This window comes from Vulpes lagopus, chromosome 18 (assembly GCF_018345385.1).
Source record: "Vulpes lagopus strain Blue_001 chromosome 18, ASM1834538v1, whole genome shotgun sequence".
In the NCBI taxonomy this organism is placed as follows: Eukaryota; Metazoa; Chordata; class Mammalia; order Carnivora; family Canidae; genus Vulpes; species Vulpes lagopus.
Genome location: NC_054841.1, coordinates 14647418 through 14656156, shown reverse-complemented (window position 1 = coordinate 14656156; position 8739 = coordinate 14647418). Strand labels below are relative to the sequence as shown.

The following is an 8739-nucleotide window of genomic DNA, read 5'->3' as shown; positions in this document are numbered from 1 at the left end:
ATCCCCTAAGGTACAGAAGTGGCAGGATGTGATGGCTGGCACCAGGAGGTCGATGACAGACCAGAAGAGAAACGCGGAGAGGCTTTTATTACCCCCGTTTTACACGTTGAAATACTAAATGCCGTGCCCGAGGTCACACAGCAAACGCTGGGAACGAGCCTGTTTGTAGCAGCCGTCATTCCCCTCCCATGAATTTTCAAACACCGGGCCCTACGGACGTGTCCGGGACGTCACATGTGTCGTAGGGGTTTCCGGGGAGAGGGAAGGGTACCAATGTCGTCAGACCGGAGACGCTGCCTTCCGCCGGGAAGCAGGGAATCCCGGCGGGGCGCGCCGGTAGCTCCCTCCCCAGCCAGGCGTTTAACCCGAAAGGGTCGGCCCACGTGGACTTTTTCTTGGCCCTTTAATGGTCGGCGTTTTCCAAAGGCCCCCACTCCGCTGAGTCGTTAGTTAATGGCAGCCTCTTCTGCCAATCGCCCTTCAGAAGCGGGTTCCCGCCGCCCAATAGTGCTGCGCCGGGGGGCGGGCCTAGCAGTTGCGCGGTGACAGAGCGCCCCGGAGCGCCCCATTGGCTGGATCAAACCCAAGCGAGCCGCTGATTGGCCGGTGCTGCCGGAGGGTTACGATTCAAACGCGGGCGGGCGGGCCCCGGCCCCGCAGTTGCAGCCGTGCTCTCCGAGTTCCTGCCTCCCTCCCTGCGCCGCCCGGATGGCCTCCCAGAACCGAGACCCAGCCGCCGCCAGCGTCGCCGCCGCCCGGAAAGGAGCCGAACCCAGCGGGGGCGCCGCCCGGGGCCCCGTGGGCAAGAGGTGAGGAGTATGGAGGTACCATTGGCCGGGCCGGCACGCCCTGGGCCCTGCGGTCCAGAGCTCGGACTTCCGGGCCCCCACCTCCTGGAGTGGGCAGGTATGCGGGGCCGGAGGGCGCGCCGGGAGCTCGGGCTGCCCCCAGAGGCGCCCCGAAGGCGGACAGGAGGAGGCGCGTGGCCGGGGCCCTCCGCAGGTGAGTCAAAATGAAAGTGTGCCTGGGCCCCCGGTGGCTTGGAGTAGGGGCAAGCGGGGCGGAGTGGGGAGAAACAGGGATCCGGCACAGGGAGAGGCGTCAGAGAAGCTGAGGGGCCAAAGAACAAGGCAGAACAGGCATCCCTGGGTGGCTCAGCGGTTTAGGGCCTGCCTTCGGCCCAGGGTGTGATCCTGGAGTCCCAGGATGAGTTCCCGCATCGGGCTCCCTGCGTGGAGCCTGCTTCTCCCTCTGCCTGTGTCTCTGCCTCTCATGAATAAATAGTAAAATCTTAATTTAAAAAAAAAAAAAAGCCTGAACTGAACTAAACTGCCTGAGCCTGGAATCAGGAAGGGAGAGGACTCTCTGCCAGAAATGGGGTTGAGCGTGCCCCCGCGGAGTCTGGCTGGCCTCAGGATTGGGGAAGCCTCCTTGACAGCTCTTCCAGGGACCCTGGGGTTGGGGTTGGGGAAGCGGCACCGGGTGGAGCGCTGGCCCATGCAGGCCCCCAGATGACGCCCAACGCTTATGTTGCAGGCTGCAGCAGGAGCTGATGACCCTCATGGTGAGTGACTACCTGCCCAGACCCCAAGCCAGGTGACCCACCCTCCACCTCCCATTCACTTATCAGTAGCGGCCTCTCCTACATCAGGCTTTTTGCTAGACACAGCACAGGAGATAAAAGGATGAGTTGAGTTTCCTCTCTTCTGGGCCCCACCTACACCTTTCCTTCCAGCAGTGTCTACTCCAGGTCCCCCTCAGCCACCACCACCACCTTTAAGTTCTCTCTAAAATACAGCTTCCCCCCCAAAAAAAATAAAAAATAAAATACAGCTCCCGAGGATCCTGGATGGCTCAGCGGTTTAGCACCTGCCATCAGCCAGGGCGTGGTCCTAGAGTCCCAGGATCGGGTCCCACATCCAGCTCCCTGCATGGAGCCTGCTTCTCCCTCTGCCTTTGTCTCTGCCTCTCTCTCTCTCTGTGTCTCTCATGAATGAATAAATAAAATCTTTAAATAAAATAAAATACAGCTCCCTTGCTATATGTTGGCAAATCAAACTCCAATAAAAAACACATACAAATAAAATAAAATACCACTCCCTGATGCCAGGCAAGTCCTTCTCTCTGTGCTGCCTGGTCCTACTTCCCACACCTAACTCTCCACCCTTACTCTTCTTAGGGAATATACCTGTCAAACCTTCAAATAATTTTTCCTAGATGACCTTGTCTACTTTAACCCTGAATATCCAATTTAAATCCTTCTATGCTGATGTTGTGTATCTCCTGGGTCTGTGAATGGTCCTTAGGCTTCGTATGCAGCTAGTACTAACTAGCATGTTGAACCCAATTCCCAGCATCCAACAAGACTGAGAGTACAGAGCTGCCTTCTGTTTCTCTGCATAACCCCTCCGCCCTTAACACATCCAGTACTCCTCCCCCACGGGGGCAGTTTCAGCCCCAGGAATTTAATCACTTCCTCAAAAAAGCGTATCAGTTTGGTCTAGTTGCTTTATTTTGGATCAAAATTTACGAGCTTAAGGGGAAGGATATTACCCACTGATCCCCAAAACCATATTCTGCAGCCCAGCAGGTGTTGTTTCTTCCCCAGATGTCTGGTGACAAAGGAATTTCTGCCTTCCCTGAATCAGACAACCTTTTCAAATGGGTGGGGACCATCCACGGAGCAGCTGGCACAGTAAGTATAAGGCTGAGGTGGGTGAGTCTGGGGAGAGGTATGAGGTGAAAACCAAGTGCAGGTCAGCTTAAAACCTGGCGGGACACTTCCCTGTTCTGTTCCTGTGCTCTGAGCCTGTGGCCCTTGTCTCCCTCTGGATAGTAAGAGGTTGGGTTTAAAGCACAGCTTTCCATCTTGGATGCCTAGAGAGGGCAAGACGGAATGAAGAACAGAGGGTACGTGAGGACTTCAGCCAGTGGAAGGGCACAACTCCCAAGATGGCAGCTCCCATTGCTGCACATCTGGTTTAAGTCAGAAATCCAGGGGTCCCCTGCTGGCTCTCAGTGAATGAATGTAAAACTCTTGTTCTCGGGGCTATGCCCTAAGCCCCACACTGGGGTTTGATTGCTTAACAATAAAATCTTTTTAAGAAACAAATTCAGGTGTATGTCTAAACTACCCTGATTTTCACATGTTAGCAGCTGATGTTGTGACTGACTAAAGCACAGCTATGGTAGCCCTCAGGATGCCAGTTGACAGCCCACAGACCGAAGGATCACTGATGTCCCTACTAGATATGAGAGAAAGTACAGAGCCAGTGTAACACTGTCTCTTGTCAAGTCCCAGACAAACTCAAAGGTCCTTGTAAGCCGTTTATTGGGACTTGGGGTGGGAGGCCTATTCCCCACCCCTGTTTCTCCATTGCCAGGTATATGAAGACCTGAGGTATAAGCTCTCCCTGGAGTTCCCCAGTGGCTACCCTTACAACGCACCCACAGTGAAGTTCCTCACACCCTGCTACCACCCCAACGTGGACACCCAGGGTAACATCTGCCTGGACATCCTGAAGGACAAATGGTCTGCCCTGTATGATGTCAGGACTATCCTGCTGTCCATCCAGAGCCTGCTAGGAGGTGACTTCTGAAACTAGCCCCTCCCCTGAGCCTGGGAACCCGTCAAGACTCCCAGGACACCCCCTGCGTGGCCAGCCTTTTCCCTTCCTACTGACCATTCTCTGTCCATCCACAGAACCCAACATTGATAGTCCTTTGAACACACATGCTGCCGAGCTCTGGAAAAACCCCACAGGTGGGTCCTTCATCCTTCTCACGCACCAGGTGGTCCCTTCCCAACCTCCAAAGTATCCCTCAAACAGAAGGATCCTGCACATGACTTGCTCACTAAGGCCCCCAGCCGCCTCCCCAGCCCCTCTGGGAGCAGAACCCATCCAGGAGACCTAATTGGGTGGGCAGCAGAAGGAGAAGCTGTTGTTGGGGAAGTCCTCCCCAGCTCCCCAGACTTCTCCCACCCCTGTATCCTTGCCTGCCCCCTGGCCCACCTTAGCCCCTGTGCCCACCATTCCTTGAGACCTGCCTGTTCTCTTCCAGCCTTTAAGAAGTATCTGCAAGAAACCTACTCAAAGCAGGTCTCCAGCCAAGATCCCTGACTGTCCAGCCTACTCTCCTTGTGTTGTCTTTTTATTTTCTCCCTACATGGTCTGTCCTTCTCTTCATTTCTGTCTAGGACTCTGTATCTGAAGCTGTGGTGTCGTTTTTGTTTTGTTTTGTTTCTGTTTTTTAAATTAAGTCTCTGTTTGAGCCCTTGTGATGAATATATTAAATAAATACATTGGTTTTTTTTTTTTTTTTTTTTTTACAAGTTGCCTTGTAGTTACCCTAGGGTTGGGCGTGCTCAGGGTCAGTGGAGTGGATCCAGGCTCTTGCCCTGCTCATCTAACCCACAGCCTGAAGGCAGCTGACAGGCTGAGCAGCTGAGCAAGGAGGTGACAAGGATTCCTTCCCTTGTGACCTTAGTCATTTTATGACTGCATCCATTTCCTCTTCGATAAGATGGTGTCATAAAATGCCTCTTTCTCTCGAGTTGTGACATGCACCAGGAATGGCAGTGGATATTGGAGCTGTCCCAGCCAAGTTACAGAGGAGACTGAACCAGACCTTAGAGCAAAACAGCTGTAGCTATGGAGTGTTATGTGCAGACACATGCATGTACAGCAGGGGTTTGGGGGGTGAGCACCAGCTACCAACTCTTATGTCGGGGTGTTCTGGCCCTGAGACAGACAAGGCGATTGGGTCACCCTACAGCAGGCCCAGGGTCTGGGAGACAGGGAGGGAACCCCTCTTTCCTGCCAGACACCCCAGGACAGCTCTCAACCCACCTCTTACCCCAGGCCCTCCATGGATGGCTCCACACTCCTGCTCATCTCCACCAGTGATAACTCCAGCTGCTGCACCCACTGGCCAGGGGCCTCCAGCCCTGAGGCCTTCTCAACACTGGTTTGCCACAGGCCCTACCCTTGGAGCCCCTGAGAGGAAACTCCTGTGCTGGCCATTTGGGGTCCTTCCAGGGACAGGCACGGGGAAGAGCAGGCTAGGGTGATGGCCCTGGTCCAGGTGCTGCAAGATCTCCAAGGTGGACTGACCCAGCAGCCAAGTGCCCTCCAAGCCCCACCTGGATCTTAGCTTCACCCAACCTAGTCCGCTCTGCCAGCAGCTGATAGTGCAGGCCTGGGGGAAGGGGCGGGGGAGCAGAGGAGGGCATCAGGTTCTCGCCTTCCTTGTGCTCTGCCAGCCCAGGCTCCTTTCCTGCCCTGTGCCCCCATGAGTATAGCAGTGGCAGGCAGGTCTGGGATTGGATTTGATGTCCTCTGCACCGTTTTTTAAATCTCACACATGGGGGGCAGGGGCGGAGTGGTGCTTGGAACAGTGCTACCCTGTTACTGCAGATAAATCTGCCAGGGGTCTAACAAATGCAAATTTTGATTCAGTTGATCTGGATGGGGCTTGAGGTCCTGCATTTCTCTGGAAGGTAAAAGTGTAGAGCAGAGCTCTCTTCCAGGTGTGGCCCTCCCACTTGCACCTGGAACTTGTTAGAAATGCAAAGTCTTGAGGGAGGCTTGGGTGGCTCAGTGGTTGAGCCTCTGCCTTGGGCTTGGGGCATGATCCTGGGGTCCCGGGATCAAAACACATCGGGCTCCCTGCATGGAGCCTGTTTCTCCCTCTGCCTGTGTCTCTGCCTCTCTCTCTCTCTCTCTCTGTGTCTCTCATGAATAAATAAATAAAATCTTTAAAAAAAAAAAAAAAAAAAGGAAAGAAATGCAAAGTCTTGGTTCCAACAAGCTCTCCAGAATTCTGATAGCTCTCCCAACTTTGAAAACCCCTGGCTAGAGGATGTCTTTAAGAAGAGAAAGCTCAGAACCTGGCACTAGTGGTTCTTACTCCATGCTGGCCAAAATGGGCATATTTTTTTGCCTGCCTTAGGATGCCTCTTTGTGTGGTCCCCTTGATCAAAGTGTTTGCTCCCCCACCCCCAGATGGCTAGCCCGCCTGCCTTGTGTCAATCCCAGGGGCTCACTAGTTCAGAACCAATCAGTGTTCCCTGGAATTAATTCCTGGGAAAAAAGTAAAATGATGTTACTAATAGGGATGCTAAAAGAGGAGGAAGTCTGGGCAGCTGGAGCAGACAGCTGCAGATGGAAAAAAGCCAAGCACAGAGAAGTAGCTAGCTACGAGATGGAGGTGACATTGAGGCTCTGGCCTCCAGCTGACACCTTAGCATCCCAGTTTCATGAGCTAGTAAATCCCTTTTTTAAGTCTGTTTGCTTTAGGTTTCTGGCACTTGCAACAAAAAAAGTCTAATACAGTATCAGAAGGTATTGTTACCATTCACCCCATACAATTACTGTAAAAGCCCTATGCTTGGGGCAGAGGAAAGGACGCAGTCCTGTCCTCAAGAGGCTGAGGTTCCGGGGCCAGATAGGCATGTCAGTGGGGTGGAGTGCCATACAGAGTGCTGGTTAAGAGCTCAGACCCAGCAGGCAGAACAGTTGTTAGAATCCCCACACCACCCCATGCTACGTGCATACACTCAGACTTAACCTCTCTGTATAACGGAAGTGTTAATAGCTACCTTATAGGCTCGATGGGCCTTAGAATAGTGCCTGACATGTTAGATAATGAATGTCAGCTGCTAGACTCCCATGTTATGAAAGCTCTGAAATGGGTACCTAATGAAGACCAGGAGGGTCAAGGAGGGCTTTCTGGAGGAGATTGGGCCACTCTGGACAGCAAGAAGTCCAGGGGTATAGAACACAGGCAAAATAGCTTGGAAGTCAGGCCACACAGGGCTTGTAAGGCCTTTAAGGCTTTTAATTAAAATGTGGGGGCTTTACCCTGAGGCAGCTAACGAAGCCTTGAGTAGGGCAATGATGTGATCAGGTTTGGTTTCAGAAAGCTGCTTTTGGATGCCTTATGGGAAGTGACTGGCAAGGAGGTTAACTACTCTTCTGCAACCTGGTGAGCAATGGCTTGGCCTGAGTCACAACAGCCAGTGGGCTCAGAAGGGAGGGATAAAAGGGTAAAGGGAAAGAGAGAAAGTAGCAGGGCAGAGTAAATTACAGGTGGAAAGGAGGCCGATCCCCTGGGGTGCCGTCTCTGAGATAAGGAATGCTGCAGAACAGGATGGAAGGTGAGGGGATTTATCAGTTTAGCACAGGACCAGCTTGAAGTACTCAGGATATGCAGGTAGAAGTGTCAACAGGTAGCTGGTGCCATGGTTAAGAGCCTTGCTCGTTGCCACCAAATGTCTGTGTGCCTGGATAGGTCCCTTCACTCTGCCTTAGTTTCCTCCACAGTAAAATAGGGCGAACAGCATCCGACTGCCTCTCGGGTTGTGTGGACGAATGAGACCCGCCTGCAAGGCACAGGGCACTGCACACAGGAATCAGTCTTGGTGACAAGCCCTGATCCTGGCTGGAAACGTGAACTGGGAAATTAATGTGTCAGAAAGGGCAGCCGAGAACACGAAGGAGTTGGACAGGGAGGACCATGACAATAATAGTACAGGTCAATGTTTCAAGGTGACAGTAATGATATTAATAATAGCATTTATTAATAGTGTTTAGTCTGTGCCACGCTCCATTCTAAGCACTCTGCACACTAGCTTGCACTCACAACCCTGCAAGGTAGATACTATCTATCATTGTCCCCATTTTACAGAGTAAAGGAAACTGAAGCACCGGGTGATCTGTCCCCAGCAATGAGGATTCAAACTCGGGCAGCCTGACACTAAAGCTAAAGCACTGCTGCACTGAGTCAGCTTGGCCCTGAGGCCTGCTAGAACTGAGTTGTGTGCAAAGAGCTATAGAAGCCAGAGCACAGCCAGTGGGAGAGGGATCAAGGGAGAAGATGGTATCTGAGCTGGGCTGAAAAATTTGCCAGGCTTATTAGAGGAGGAAGGGCATTCCAGCATGAGCAAAGGCCCAAAAGCTTCAAAGTGCACCTCCACTGTCCAGAGCAGTAAGGATAGATTACCCAGTGTGGCTGGAACCTGAGAGGGGTAGGAGGGGAAAGGAATTTGGACTTGATTCTAGAAGCGAAGGGGAGCCCTGAGGGTATTTCAACAAGGGAGCAGCCAGGTCAGATTTCTTTTAGCTGGATCTTGCTAATGGCCCCATGTTGAGCACACTGGCATTGGCGGGAGCTGGAGGCAGGGATGCAGGGTGGAGATGATGACGTCAGAACCTCCTTCCCGGCTGTGTGCCCCTACCCTCCTCTCCCATCTCCAGTATGGAGCACCTATAAACGCTCTGAACAAAGTAGAAAAAGTCAACCAAGAGTGAATGCTGCCTGGAACGGACGGATACGATACCCGCTTCTCCATCGCCAGCCCGGTAGCTTGCACCCCAGACCCAAAGGCTCCAGAAAGGAACGACGGCGGGGAAGGAAAGGGGCCTCACCTCGGCCTCCCGCGGGTTCCAGCCTCCTGCCGCGCCCTCACCCTACCCGCCATCCCCGGCACCCTCACCCCGACAGCTCCACCCGCACCCCCACCGCCGGCCTCCCTCCTCCAGCGCCAGGCGCCGCTGCAACCCCGCCGGCCGAGCTGTGCACGCCCAGCGCCAGCGCCCGGGAACCTGCCCGGGCTCCCGCGCCTCGGTGCGTCCCGCAACTCGGGTGCCCGCTCCTTGGAGCCCCGAGGCGCTCGGGTGGTGCCCCGGACGGCGGCCCGGCCAGGCGGGCCCTGACACCCTCACTCAGGCTACGCGC

General features: G+C 53.8%; 1 protein-coding gene across 1 annotated transcript; it reads left to right on the top strand.

Moving 5' to 3' along the window:
• Positions 1–513: 513 nt before the first annotated feature.
• UBE2C (ubiquitin conjugating enzyme E2 C) lies at positions 514–4308 on the top strand. The gene is made up of 6 exons (XM_041733038.1): positions 514–809; positions 1537–1564; positions 2609–2695; positions 3384–3588; positions 3704–3763; positions 4063–4308. Exons 1-6 carry the CDS (start codon positions 709–711, stop codon positions 4119–4121), a joined length of 540 nt encoding a protein of 179 aa, XP_041588972.1. The 5' UTR covers positions 514–708; the 3' UTR covers positions 4122–4308.
• The last annotated feature ends 4431 nt before the right edge of the window (positions 4309–8739 follow it).

Bases quoted from the DNA above. Each gene is read 5' to 3' on its own strand.
- UBE2C (XM_041733038.1), top strand. From the start codon at position 709: ATGGCCTCCCAGAACCGAGACCCAGCCGCCGCCAGCGTCGCCGCCGCC. The intron at 810-1,536 runs GTGAGGAGTATG...CTTATGTTGCAG, and splicing joins CGGGGCCCCGTGGGCAAGAG to GCTGCAGCAGGAGCTGATGA. The intron at 1,565-2,608 runs GTGAGTGACTAC...TTTCTTCCCCAG, and splicing joins AGGAGCTGATGACCCTCATG to ATGTCTGGTGACAAAGGAAT.